Source organism: Camelus dromedarius, chromosome 9 (genome assembly GCF_036321535.1).
Source record: "Camelus dromedarius isolate mCamDro1 chromosome 9, mCamDro1.pat, whole genome shotgun sequence".
NCBI lineage: Eukaryota > Metazoa > Chordata > Mammalia > Artiodactyla > Camelidae > Camelus > Camelus dromedarius.
Window position 1 is genome coordinate 32,489,609 of NC_087444.1, and position 15,073 is coordinate 32,504,681.

Genomic DNA, 15,073 nt, shown 5'->3' on the forward strand with positions numbered 1-15,073 from the left:
TTTTAATTCAACAAGTCACTGTCATATTCAAAATATTTGCTGTTTTATTGTAGTGATAAATTCAAACAATAGACATTTAAACAAGAAGATGCTTTTTCTTTTTTAAAAAAAGACAAGGCTTAAGGATATAAAGAGAATAAAAGCAATACTACCCCACATTTTTCTAAGTGTTTATGGGTTTCAGAAAATAATCTAATAAGAAACTAAACTGGATATTTAACATATAATGTCTTGTACAGAGTAGCTATTCAATAAATCTTCACTGAATTTTCTCTGAAAAGCTACATTTAGAGAAAATATGATGCCACCAAATTTGGCACAGCTGTCACCAATAAACATCTTTCCTGATTTCTTGAAAAAGGAAGAATTTAAAACGGTAATGAAAGCTTAATAACTATAGCAGGAATTCTTGTAGTATTTTCTTTTTATGTGTCTCATGGAGAGCGTCACAGTTAGTTTAGCATCCTGTAACTAAAACTCTTATCCCACTTCTTCACTGTCTACCTCCTGCACTAGTCTGGTAAGCCAGGGCTTCTGCTGTGCCTTTACTGTCGAACACACTAGGTGCTCAAAAAGTATTTGCTGATGTGAATGGAACTTGTACATCTCACCTCCTGTACTAGCCTCTAAGCTCCCTTATTCATCTCCTAGGAGAGCACCTTATCCATGGTGGGTGCTCAATAGATATCTACTTAATATGAACAATATATATGGAACCCACTACCAAAATAAATGATCTTGAACATTCTCCTGCAAGCCTCTGTTAGTGGAAGAAGCCCTGGCTGGTTCCCCATGACTGGTTAGGCACTGCCACACCCAGTCCTTTCGTATGACAGCAGGGACCACACCGTGGGCTCCTCCTTAATGCTTGGTCTTCCCAGTTGGCCGTGAGGTTTATCAGGGAGGGACTATTCTCACTGTTGTATCTCTAGTACCTGACACAGTGCCTGGCACATGGTAGGTCTTAAACATTCCACTGGGTAGCCAGCGTGACTGTTTCCAAGAATACATCTGACCAGGTCACTCCCCTCACTGAAGCCCTCCAGCGGCCACTCAGAACAAACCCCAAAGTTCAGAACCTGCATCCCAGTCATGCCCTACACATCTGGCTCCTGCCCACTTCCCTAGATGGACCTCATGTCACTCTTGGCACAGACTCTGTCTAAGGTGGCTTTTCTGTTCTTTATGCTGACCAAGCTCTTTCCTGACAGGCCCTTCACATGTGCTGTTTCCACTGGCTACAATTCTCTCTCTTCCTTTGTCACCAGGCTAACTTCTATTTTTCCTTCAAGTACCAACTTGAGGCACTTGCTCAAGGAAGCCACATGTACAAATAAGGTCATGTCTCCTGATACACACTCTTACTACACCTTATACTTCTTCATAGCACTGTTTAGAATTGTAATTTAAACAATTACATTGTCATAATCTTTATTTTATTGAAATATAGTTGATTTACAATGTTGTGTTAGTTTCTGGTATACAGTATAGTGATTCAGTTATACACATATATTCTTTTCATATTCTTTTTTATTATAGGTTATTACAAGATATTCAATGTAGTTAGTTCCCTGTGCTATACAGTAGGACCTTGTTGTTTATCTCTTTAATATATCATAGTTTGTATCTGCTAATTCCAAACTTGCAATTTGTCCCTTCCCAACTTTCCTTTTGGTAAAACAATTAAATTTTAACAGTTTGTTTACAGTCTGTAACCACAACAAGTCTCTTAGCTTCGATTACGTCAGATTTTCACACCAACATGGTCCTCGACTCAGAAGATATATTCCACACATACCTGTTCTAAATAGTAAATAATTCTCTGGTGGAAATCTGCCTAGGAGTAGGTCAAGTCCTGCTGCAGTATCTTCCCCTCCTCTTCACCATCCTGGCCTTGTGCCCAGAGCAGCAATCATCCCTGACTTTCCCCTGTCTGCTGCCCACCCCACACTACTGCTCACCCTTCAGGACATATAAAGTTGTGGACTGTTACAGGTATATTTATTAAAGAATGTGAATCAAACAGTTTTAGCCAATTCTTCTCAAGTAGTGTTACATCCACAGAAATAGCTGAACCTGTGTTTCAGTTTCCTCATGTGTATTGTAGGAAAGATAACAGAACCTCCTGCAGCAACTGCTGGGAGGGGCAAGTGGGAAAATAGATGTGATGAACATGGCTCAATGCCCAGCACATGCCAATCAATAAGTGGCAGCTATTTGTACCTATTACTGTAATTATCAATAATTCTTCTCTAGCCACTTCTACACTGTGATGCTTAGTTTATTTAGAGTAAAATGATGGACTAAAATGTATTTTCGGTGCACTGGAATACCCCTTCACTTTGGTCTCATACATCAGGAATGATGGAAACAGAATTTCACGGCAATTCACATTTCAAAGGGATCTAGATTTAGATTCAGAATTTTTAGTTGAATGTGTATTGGCCTCTGAAGCTTAAAAAACATCAGCTGGGTGTGGGTGTAACAGGTTTCCTATGAATTTAGCTTCCAAAATGAAAGTGTGAACATGCTGACCCACAGTGGGAGTGCCCAGCCCGCCCCAGCAAGGCCCCGCTGACCTTCTCCAGTTGGTACACGAGCTGCTTGGTGGAGACCTGGATGAGCGGCGCCACAAACTCACAGATGATGTTCACAGTCATCACCAAGCTCTTCCCCTTCTGTGTCCCGATGATGGTGCGGCACACCAGCTTTTCTTTGACTATCTGCGGATGACATATACCAGCATTTCCAGAACCTCCGTAGCTCAGAATACTTAATTCTCAACAATCAGCAAACTGATTCTCAACTACCTGCCTGGGGACACCAGGGAAGAGCACATTTTTCTGAGCACTGCCTGTCAGGGGTGGGTCTCTGTCCCACAATTAAAGTCTGATTGCTTAGGTATGTCCAGGAGGATCCTGTGCCTCCATCTGACTGCCCCCAAGGGCACAGTCAATTTACCTTTGGTTTATCCAATATGTATATGGAAGCTCTATTATGCAACATGGCTGTTAGGGACTGGATACACACCATAGTGATGGATGGTGCAGATAAAATCCTTCATTAGCTTAGAGTTTAATGGTGGTTTTATGATTTCTTATCAAGCTAGTCAGAAATTGGCTGGAAAAATTTTGCCTTTCATATTGAAATATTTAAAAATTGTGCTATAGAAACTAATATTTCTTTGGACCTAATAGATTTTTATAAAGTAGAAAGGACCCAAAGTGAATTTATATCATGAAGAGCCTGTATTGAAGAGTGCTCAGGTTTCAGATGTTACTGAATTCAAGTCTCTTCTCAATTATGTTGCAGAACTTGGAAGAACGTTCAAAGAGGCTGTTAGTAAAGCTAAAACTGAATTTAGAACCCTATCAACTTTAGATAATGACATTGTAAACATGCCCCTGCAACAGGCTATCAGTGTCTTGAGATGAGGGGCTGCATTCTATTCATTTTTGCATCCTTAATGCCTAGCACAGTGTCTGTCATGTACATCCTCAGTGAAAGCTGGCTGAGCCCATGAATATCAGAGAGAAAGAACACATTATATACTCCATAATGAGAAATAATCTTTTTTTTTTCCTACTGAGGATGTGGTTTCCCTGAAAATGCTTTATGAGGAAGTGATGTAAGTGAAACAGAGTGCCACCTGTGACCTCAAGAAGCTAAGCAGTGGACATGCTTTCCTATCTCGTCTGCTGGGAGACCATTTCTTATTGTCTCCAGTTTCATGAGGAGAAAGTTCAGCATCACCTCCTAATTTGGTGACACCAGACAGGAGCTCCAGTAATCATCATTTCTCATTCACAAAGTCTGCATTTGTGGAGAGGATTTTAAGTGATTTCAGAAGCATTTCTTTTGGATTTTTGATGGTTTCCAACCTCTATGAGGGAACAGGAATAATCAGACACATGGTTTGGATCTGTTTTAAGCAGAATAGTAATAATGTAAATAACAGCAGAACATCAGAGCTGCTGAACATAAATGTGGCTCTTTTATTGATACATAAGAAGATGATGAATATACGTGTGATGCTGTTGTGTCAGGCTGAGAGGGAAGGAACTGAGAATATCCCAAAACCTGGATAGGAGAGGTAGCTGAGAGTGTCTGTAAAAACATCTTTTTTGATTAAATGTTAAGTGAATACTGCTAAGCATTAATAGGCTTAGCTTTGGCTGAACACTGGATGTCCCTCTACCAGAGACTTGTTCACTTTGTTGACTCTGGGAATGAGAACCTGCTTTAAATGGTATTTTAGAATTGGGTTCATGGTATTGTAGAAACAAACAGAAAACTCTGCATAGCTGAACCTTGAAAGAAATGGGTGCTGCCATGGTAACTCAGTGCCAAATGCAATCCTTGAGAAACCACATCCTTTCTTCAGATATATATCAAGCGACTCTCCTAAGAAATAGAGCAAAGATTTATGCAGGAGAAAAATAGCTTCTAAACGTGGTTTCCTCTTACCCTGGGAGTAGCAGAATAACCTTCAAGTATCACGTCGATCGTCTGGCCTGGGTACAGCTCCATCCTGACAGGGTGGAGCTGAAACACGGGGCTCCAAGGGTCCCTGAGTGTCTTGGAGCACTGGGGCTGGGGCTGGCTCTTAGCAAGTGCCTTCTTAGCCAGATCCTTCTTGCCTGGCTTCTTCTGGTGACAGAAATCTTCATTCATCCAGAACAACTGTTGGACCCGACGTCCCTTGTTGGTCAACTTGAAGCAGTAATAATAGGTGTTCAGGCTGGAAAAGATGAGGCAGGGGTTGAAAGGACTGAATTTCAGGGTGTTCTCCACACCCTTGGGATTTACTCCTCCAGAAGTACTTAAAAAGTGAGCAACAAAATAGACATTATTATTATTATTTTTTAATGTAGGAAGGCTAAATGGTAGTACTACTAGGAGCTACCACAGAAACGGGACAGGGTAATATCTACTCAAGGTGTCATTAGACTTGAGTCAGGGACTTGAGTTTGGTCCCTAAGTTGCCATCACCAGGGATGGAAAAGTGGCCCCACCTCTCCTCAGTTTCTCTCAGCAGGTTAAAACGCCACAGGATGCATAGACACAGTTCATGCGAAAACCACTTCAACTTATGAAAAATGGTTCTGAGGAACAAAAGCAAAATACATACTGGAGGAGAAGCATATTTCAAATTGTTTTGAGTAAATTTCTAGTGACTAGTGAAATGTTTTTGTGACAGACTTAACTTGAAGGGAACTTTGAAGAGAAACAACACATATCCTCTAAGACTTATCACAGGTCACGGATCCAAATACCAGCGGGACTGGTCATTTTTCTCAGTCTGATGTGCTTTAAAGATGCTACTCACTCTGTCTTTCTTTCTCTTTCTTTAATCAATTCCACAGATATTTATTAAGGACCTCTTTTTGGGGAGGGGGGATGTAATTAGGTTTCTTTTTTTCTTCTTATTTTTATTTAATGGAGGTACTTGGGATCGAACCCATGACCTTGTGCATACTAAGCCAGCACTCTACCACTGAGCTATACCTTCCCCCCTATTAAGGAGTCCTTTGCTAGACACTGGGATTTCTAGGATCTTGGAGGTAGTTCAAATGTATTTTTGTTTGAGATTTTATTTTACTGATTTATAAGTTTCCTTTAAAATATTCTCAGGGAAAAAAAAACTCATCTCAAGACTGTTTTATATTTCTTTTTCATTTTGAGGGACTTCGAGTTTTCATCCCATCTGTTCCTCCTTTGGAAAGATGTCATATCTAATAAGCAAGTTGAAGCTTGATAAATAATAAGGAGTATTTGCCGGTTGTTGGTATTACCATTTTAATGTAAATATATGTCCAAAAGGACATGCTCATTGGAGCCTTTACTCTGTAATTTCACTTCATGACTAAGAGTAGTTTAAGGGGGAAAATAATAAATGATATATATTATTTTTATAAGCTAGGCAGGGTCTCTGTCACTTATTCACAGTCTATCTTTCAATCATCATAGCAACCCAGTAATAAAAACTGCACTTACTCCCATTTTATTGATGGAGAAACAGAAACTCTGAAAACTTAAAGGAGTTGTCCAAAAAAATGCAATCAGAACAGGGAGCATATGATACGGGTATTTCTTTAGACCCTTATGTTCAAAAAGTTGGCAAATTTTTCCTGTAAAGGACTGAATAATAAACATTTGAGAACTTTTGGGCCACATGGTCCATCACAACTACTCAACTCTCCACTGTAGAGTGAAAAAAGCCATAGAAAATATATGTACATAAATGGGCATGGCTGTGTTCCAATAAAACTTTATTTACAGAAACATGCAGTAGGTGGCAGTGTTCCACTCCTGCTTTCGATGATTCTTCTGGAGGTTGAAGGTATCATGATTTTATGTCAAAAGGAAGAACAATAAGGTTTCGGCAGAGTGGAAATTGGCAGCTAAAAGCTATAGTTGCTTCTATAGTCATAGAAAACTTAGCTAATCCTTCAGTTCCAGGCAAGTGTCAGAATATCCTTTGGGGTTATTTGACAATACTTTTAGATTAAGGAGAACACGTAATTAAGCCTGGTTTGCAGTAGATTGTTTTCTATAATTATATTTGAATGCACTTAACAAAAAAATTGGAAACAGAGGCATGGTATGCAATGAAAAAATGCCCTAGCTTATGGTCAGTGGACAGGGGGAGAGGAGCATTTTTGTATCTAGGTGACACAAAAACTGCAAAAAAAAAAAAAAAAAAAAAAAGTCTCTCTGAAAACACATGCAGTTAACTATCTGACTTGCGTATTACTTAATTCCTATTGGTTTATGGTATTTTTCAGTCAAGTGCCATATTTTGTAGATGAAGCAGAGGAAAGGAGGTGTGGATGGGCTTGCAGGAAGGGCTCCTAAAAGGTTTTTGTCAGGCACATCTTAGTTTCAGGGCCTCAGGCCAGAAGGCAGGAGCATCCCTTTGACATCTGCTCACAGTATTGCGACAAACAGGTACAAATTCAGCTGGCTCTTCAGAGACAACTGGTAACAGCTCATGAACTTCTAAGGAAACAAAAATAAACCCTCACACATATCCTCCACTATCAGTATCCAAACGTCATACATTTTCACAATTAAATTTAGATCATTCTGGTCAGAGGTGTCTATACTGTATCACTTTTTATTTAAATATTGAGATTCCTTAACTTTTCCTGAGTGACCAGGTGGAGCCAATTACAACCATCTCAAGGTCAGTGCTATGGTGGGGAGGCAAGCAGAGGATGTAATTCCAAAAAACATTACTGGCTTTGCAATAGCTGATAAGATACATTTATAATATATTTTCACCTTCCTAGTTATAGTCTACTTAGGTTACCTCAACAGAGATGCATCTGTATTTCCCACATTCATGGAGAGGAATTAGCAGTGTATTGGAATCAAAGAAGAGAAATCATGGTTCAGATTCTAAATTTATCACAAAGAAGCTACTATAAGTTTTAGAAAAGAATTCACTTCCTATGAACTGTCTCTTCTTTAGCGTTGAGGGACACAGTTTGGAGAATGAAACCAAGTTATGACCACGAAATGTCTTTGTGTGGCTGATGAACCCATCTGGAGAGGGAAAAGTGAGTATGGGGAATGGAAGTGGTTGAGGAGGCTAGTTCTATTTACTTAAAAATAATTTTCCAAAGTATAGGTGATGCTCAGTTTATCAACATATGTGATACGTATAAAAACTGGCCCATGGTATTTCCTTACCTAAAATGTGCTCCCAAATTGAGTTCTGGAGCAAAGGGCTTATCTGAAACAATGGTGGAGCCAATTCCTGAAGCCTGGACAGGAATCCGGTAGGTGTTGCTATTTTCAACATCCAAAATGACTGTGTCTTTGAATGTCACTATGTCATTTAGGTTAGCAGTCAGTGTCAGTTCAACATCACTTTCCGGGGGAACCATGCCTTCCTTGGGTTCAACTGTCCAAAGGGACTTTTCGTGTGCCTGTAACACAAGACTTCAAGTTAACAGTGAAGATATTCTTGGCTTTTCATTCTGCACGTCAAAGCCCTTTATACTTCAAATGAACTCAACATCAGAGACAAATATTACTTTTTTGAATCAAAGCAGCTGGGTGTTTGTTGTGTTTTTCTTTTTTTTTTAAAAGCAGTATGATTCCCAAGAGCAAACCTACAATTCAACTTCTGAATGCTCTGTGAAGATTCTTTACATCTCTCAGGATGACAGCCCAGTTCTCTAATAACCTTGTATTAATTACCTGCTCTAATCTCCAAATTCTGAGATACCAACAGGAGGTACTACATCCTTCCTGGAATTAGGAATTTTTAAAAGAAATGGCTTTCAAGTGCAAAGTTTCAATGATGTTTTAGTAGGGATGAATAGTTTTCATTAATGAACACAACACAGGAAGCCATGTTGATTTCTATTATTTCATAATAATCAATAGAACTTCATTTGCTAAAATTCCAAACTTATTTTGAAATGTGATAGGATTAAATTATAGAGTTGGAAGTATCTCCCACCGATCTGTTCCCTTTAACTGCTAAGATCCTCATAGCTCACTGTCTTTCCTCCCTGATGTCTTTGGCCAAACAATACCTCTCAATGAAGCCTACTCTGACCATCATATTCTAAATTTCAAACCTTACCCCCATACTTCTGATCCCCTTTACCTTGCTCTGTTTTCCCCTTAGCACTTATCATCTCCTAACATAGTGCATAACTGACTTAGCACACTTCTGCCCCCTTGTACTATGATATAAGCTCTCCATAGAAGGGATTTTTGTCTTTCTTGCTATTGTTGTTTACTGATATAACCCCAGTACCCATAACTATGTCTGGTACATGGTAGATAATTAATAAATATTTGTTAAATTAATTCATGTATCTGATTTTCAATCAAACCCTTTGATGTCAGAGAACTCATTTCTCATCTAAGGTAACTCATCCCTGGTTTTAACAACTCAAGCTGTTTGATATCTCTTCCTTATATTAAGTAGAGATTTTTTTTTTTTTCCTTTTGACCTTCCATACACTGGTATTTGGTCCACTCCCCTGGAGCTAAATAGAGTAAATCAAATCTCCCTCTTGCTTAACAGCCCTTCAAATCCTGCATCCAGCTTTAAAAGAAAATCTTGTATGGCACAATGAGGCTCCAAAGTAAGATGAAAATTTGGTTGAAGTGTCAAATAATAAAAAAAGACTCATGCTTTAAGTACCTTATTTAATCTAAAAATATAAACTCTGCTTATTTGATAGTAATCTATTTTCTCAGGCTGCTTTTAATATTTTTCTCCTTTTATGTGATTGATTGTAGTGCAGTTCACTACAGTGTGTCTAGTTATGGGTTTGTTTGTATATCCTGCTTAGAATTTGCCACCCTTCTAGAATCTTGTGGTTTGATACCTTTTATTTCTAAAAAAAATTCTCAGCCATAATGTGTTTATTTTATTTTATGGGAGACCCAGGCTGTTCTGATCTGATGACCAACAATGCGTTGGCAAAGACTGAAAAAAGAAGAGATGTAGAGATCATTTCAAGACTTCCAAGATAATAACTGAGAGGCAAAGTCAACCTTTCCACTTTATTGGAGAAGAGTTTGATTGTTCACTCATGAATCTTCCTTGGCTCCTCATATTCTTCTAAGTAGGGAAGTTCACAATAAGCCCTCTAACGAAAAGTGTACAGAAGAAAATAACTTAAAAACAAACGTAAAATATATTCTGTGGACTGAATTTGAGAGAGTATTCCAGTCCAAAATTATCCTTCCTTTATTTAATTTCTATGGTGTATTTCTCCTAGCAAAAGGAAAAAGAGAAATGTAAAAACATATGTAGCTCAAAACAAATAAACAAAAGCTCTAGGAGGGCTTGGTTCACTGTAAAGCTACGGATCAGAAACTTCCTGACAAGCATAGATCAGGTTAGGAAAAGAGTTGCACTGATGAGCATTGTAAATAAGAATGTATGTTGCAATTTGTAGGCAGGAGTTAGAAATTTCAGCTAGGCAGAATCTCACAGGATGGCAGTACCTTGGAAAGTCACCAAAATCCAGGTCTGGCTCCAGTGCAGATTCAGAGACTGGATTTGGTCAGTGGATTCTGAATTATCACTCTCTGGGAAACAGGCTCATAGGTACTTAAATAAGGAAAATCTAGTATTTATACCTAAATGCCAATTTCCCAATTAACAATGAAGGAAAATCCTATTCCACAGATCAGAATGCTAATTATATTTCCTCCTGGTTTGAAGTTCTGCATGGGAACTAATAAGTAAATTACATTTTAAAATTTAAATAAATTAAGTGAAACAAAGAACAGTTGTCAAGATTATAAAGTGTTTACAAAGAGGATATAGATGAATGATGATGAGGAAATTTTATTTTAATTTTGGCATTAATGGAAATTATAGATTTAACTCTATGCCAAGAGTCCAATCATTATTCATAATCCTTTAATATGGGACATCTCTAGAGACATGGATATAAAAGACAACAATTAAACATTAAATACCACACTAGATAAACTAGGACTGAGATGGGATATTTGTATGTTAATTATCTCCATTCAGAAGATACTTTCTGAAAGAAATGCTGGTGCTTGTACAACTCAAACTGTTTTTCCAAAATTTCTCTCTAGGTTTTCTACCCATAGTAAATTAGCCCTAGTTAAGTACTAAAATATTAAGAAAGCAGTAAGCAAGTCTATCTTTCTAGAATATTAACCTGTATTTGTATATAATTTTACCCTAAAATATTAATAACAAAAAGATAATAAACTTCATAAATTTAATTTTTGAGATTATAGATTGATTACTATTGGCAAGAGAAACTACAAGGATTGAATGCCACTATATTCTGCTCATGTTTAGATTCACAGAAATAATTTCTTTGCATTTTTAAATTTATTCATATTTTTTAAAAGTCTGTAATAGTCCAATCACAGCAATGTAGGCTTCTTCTAGCATGCACTTTATAACTCTTACAGCCTCTACCCATGACCCAAAACTCTTACAGCCTCTACCCATGACCCAGTTCCAAATCTGCTGTCACATTTTTAGGAATTTGTTACAGGGGTACCCTACTCTCAGCACCAATATCTGTCTTAGTCAGCTGGGGCTGCTATAACAAAGTACCATAGACTGGGTGGCTTATAAACTACAGAAATTTATTTCTTACGATTCCAGAGGCTCTAAGTCTGAGATCAGGGTGCCAGTATGGTGTAGTTCTGGTGAGAGCCCTCTTTCAGGCAGAAGACTGATGACTTCTCATTGTATCCTCAAATGGCAGAGAGCAGAGCAGAGGAAGTGAGCTCTCTTCTGACCCTTATTAGGACACTAATCCCATTCACGAGGGCTCTACCCTTATGACCTCATCTAATTCTAATTACCTCCTAACACCAGCCCCACTGGAGGGTAAAGTTTCAGCATATGAATTTTGGAGGTACAAACATTCAGTCCATGACATTCTGCCCCAGGCCCCCAAAATTCACGCCCTTCTATATGCGAAATATATTCATTTCATCTCAACAGCCCCCAAAGCACATAACTTGTTTGGTTTCACAGGCTTACTGCTCGAGAGGAATTTCACCTTAGGATGAATGTACCTTGAGCCTCCCTCCTGTCTGATTTAGTTGATACTTAGATTCTGGACTTCAGACTTTAGAGTTGATACTGGAACAAGTTAAGACTGCTGGGCTGTTGGGATGGAATGAATGTATTTTGCAGGTAAGAAGGACATCAATTTGGCGGGGCCAGGATGGAATGTTATGAACTGAATGTTCGTGTTGCCCCTAAATTCACCCTTTATGTGACGGTATCAGGAGGTGGGCTTTGGGGTGGTAATTAGGATTAGATGATATCATGAGGGTGGAGCCTTCATGAATGGGATTAATGTCCTCATAAGAGTCACTTCCTCTACTCTGCTCTCTGTCACGTGAAGACACAATGAGAGGTCACCAGTCTTCATTTTGGAAAAGGGCTCTCACCAGAACTTGACCATGCTGGCATCCTGATCTTGGACTTCCAGTCTCGAGAACTATGAGAAATCAGTTTCTGTACTTTATAAGTCATCCACTCTATTGGTACTTTGTTACAGCAGTCTGAACTAAGACACAGCCCCAAAGTGAAAATACTAATCCTCTAACATATTAATCATAGAAAGTGACACAAAAGATGAGTTCTAAAGAGCTATAAATGCAACTTAAATTTTCTATAGATATTATTAATGGGTCATTATAGCTTCGTTTCATTGGCGTTTTTATTACAGTAAATAGGAGTCTGTCATGTCATTTTCAGTCTGACCTACACAATCAACGTAATATATGGAAATAGATTTCCTGTGCTTGAGTAACCAGCCCTGTCTTTGCTTAGAACTACTTGTTTTACCTTCAGTTTTTTTTTTTAATTTTAGGCTACTATTTTTAGATAAAGTAATGTCAGCTACTATAAAGTAAAGATTCATGATGATCAATGGCTTAATTCAACAGAAGCTTATTTCTGGTTCACATGCATTCCAATTGGTGGCAGGAGTGAAGATGTGCTTGTGTTTCATTCAGTCATTCAAGGACACCAGCTAAAAAGATTGACATGTTTAACTGGGGGCTTCTAAGTCAGTCTGCACATTGACACTCGATTGGCCAACAAGAGAAGAAAGAGAATGGAAGGCCATGTGTTAAGATTTTATGCACCAAGTCTGGAAGTGGTACACGTCACCTTTGCTCACTTCTACTGGCCAGAACTCAGTCATGCAGCCACACCTAACTCCAAGGGAGGCTGGGAAATGTCATCTGCTCTGGGTCCAAGAATAAAGGAGGATGGGCATGGTGAACTGCTAGCTACTCACCGCTAAAGCTACCTTGTTGGTTTAGTCCACTGTCATGTCTTAAGGTTTTTCCCCAACTACCCTGGATGTCAGATTCTGGAAAGTGAAGAGTTCACTCCATCAGAACACAGGCAGCGTAACTTGGTATTTCAACTTCTATGGGAATTGCAGGCCTGGGGTTCATGTCTACCTGCTGTTAGGACAAAAGGAGGGGCAACTAGAAGATAAAATAAGAATGTTCTAGGCAAGATCATCTCACTCTGTTGGCCCTTCTTCCCAAATATGTGGCCTTTGAGCACTCTCTATATAGTTTTACTCACTTACGAGGCTCAGCTGACAATTAAAACATAAATCAATGCCATTTTTGTCCTTTTATCAAGACAACAAATGCCTTTAAGAGGAGGATACTGTCAATGTCATCTTTCTTGTTCTAACCATTTTATTTTCTTCCTCTAGCCAGTAGCACAGGTCAACCCTCTGTCTACAGTAAAGAGAGGGTGTCATCAGCATAAATGCTATTTCAAGTCAGAGGATATTAGTTTTCAATGGATGGGTACCATTTCTATTCTGATTCCTTCTGACACAGGTTGGCTGCTCTAGAAAGAAGTCCTGAAGTTGCTCTCCAGGGCTGAACTGGTGAGTTTTCTTTTTGATGAAGCTTATTAATCAATGTTTGGCATAAAACCAGGCAGCAAAGTATATCCTAGAATCCAAGAACAAGGCGCATTAAAATGCCAGCTGCGAAGGTACTGGACTATCTTTACCCAAAGTTAGGCTCTAAACCACTTTAACCTTGGTCTCTGGCTTTTAGGGAGTGTTCTTTGTTTTTAGGGAGGACTTGGTCTATGTGACATTTTCTGTTATGAGATGGCAAATTTGAGTAAAGAAGGAATGGATGAATGATAATCATAGATGCGGAGGACATTCAGTAACCCTTTCAAAATCACAATACAGCAAGACAATGACTGATAGGTTAGGAAGGAGAAGTCTGAAGGAAAAGAGATGTTGCGGTTTGGGCTCAACTGTCAGATATTGGGCATGTCATGTCACCATGCCTGGTCTCAGTTTTCCCATCTGACACTGACTGCACCTTCTGCATAGATGGTTAAATGACGTAATGCATGTAAAACTCACGATAGTGTCTGGCACATAGTAAGTCCTCATAAATGACAGCTACTGTCATCATTTTACCAAGAGCTGGAATATCCCCACCTGACACATTATGAGCTCAACAGCATTTTCCAAAAAAAAAAAAAAAAATTACAAAACTGAGAAAACAAGGATGGATGCTAAGAAAGCATTTAACATACAATACTCTTGCCAGAAGAGAAGCATCTCACAGAGGTTTACAGTAGACTGAAGTCTAAGACGGCCTCCAAAGTTATCTTCTCCCAATTATTCAATCAAACACTAATCTAGGCTCTGTGGTGAAGGGATTTTGCATATGGGGTTAAGGTCCTAAATCAGTTGACATTAAGGAAGAGAGGTGATCCTTAGTGAGTCTGAATTAATTAGGTGAGTCTGACTTAATTAGATGAGTCCTCAGAAGGGACTGGGCTCTTCCTAGTGAGATTCCAAGCATGAGAGGGTCTATGCAGGAGGCCACATGGTGGGGAACTGTGGGGGGCTTGACAGCTGACAGCAGTCCTTGGTTGACAGCCAGCAAGAAAATGGGGCCTCAGTCATGCAACTGCAAGAAAACCAACTCTACCAAACCTGAGCGGGTCTAGAAATGGATCCTTCCCTAGTCAAGCCTCCCGAAGGGAAGGAATGAAGCTCAGCCAGCACCTTGATTTCAGCCTCCTGAGGCCCTCAGGAGAGGATCCAGCCAAGTCATGCCTGGACTTCTGATCCCCGGAAACTGAGGTAGGTAATAAAAGTGTGTTGTATGAAGCCACCAAGCTTGTGGTAATTGTTCACATGGCAGTGGAAAACTAATGCACGGTTTCGTATGTTTGTTTCAAAGATGACAAAAATGAGCTTTCCTAAGCCTTCCATCAAAATTTCAGCAACAACTGCCTCTGTTTTTTTCTGCGAATTGGGGTTGGAAAGCTGGTCATACAGCAGCCCATGAATAACACGCACAGCAGGCTGGTATGTGCATGTGCCTATGAAGGTGCGAAGACAGATGGATTGTGATCTTTTGCATTTCAGAGTTCCATGCCCACTGGCGATGAGTGTTACGTCCTCCTCCCTGAGGTTTCATCTCTCTTAGGATAACATTTACTTTTTATTTGACAACAGGGCATCAGCGCACTTCTTAGGCAGTGCTCAGGTCCCAAGGTAAAACAGCCAGAGCT

At 39.2% G+C, this 15,073-nt stretch overlaps 1 protein-coding gene across 1 annotated transcript in view; it reads right to left on the reverse strand.

Moving 5' to 3' along the window:
- Positions 1–15,073, reverse strand: part of HYDIN (HYDIN axonemal central pair apparatus protein) — a 374,065-nt gene that overhangs the window by 145,402 nt on the left and 213,590 nt on the right. Inside the window, exons 21-23 of the mRNA XM_064489991.1 lie at positions 7,699–7,937; positions 4,468–4,741; positions 2,580–2,723 (exon numbers count right to left, since the gene is read on the reverse strand). Coding sequence (XP_064346061.1) covers positions 2,580–2,723; positions 4,468–4,741; positions 7,699–7,937 — 657 coding nt within the window. The remainder of the gene's footprint in view (positions 1–2,579; positions 2,724–4,467; positions 4,742–7,698; positions 7,938–15,073) is intronic.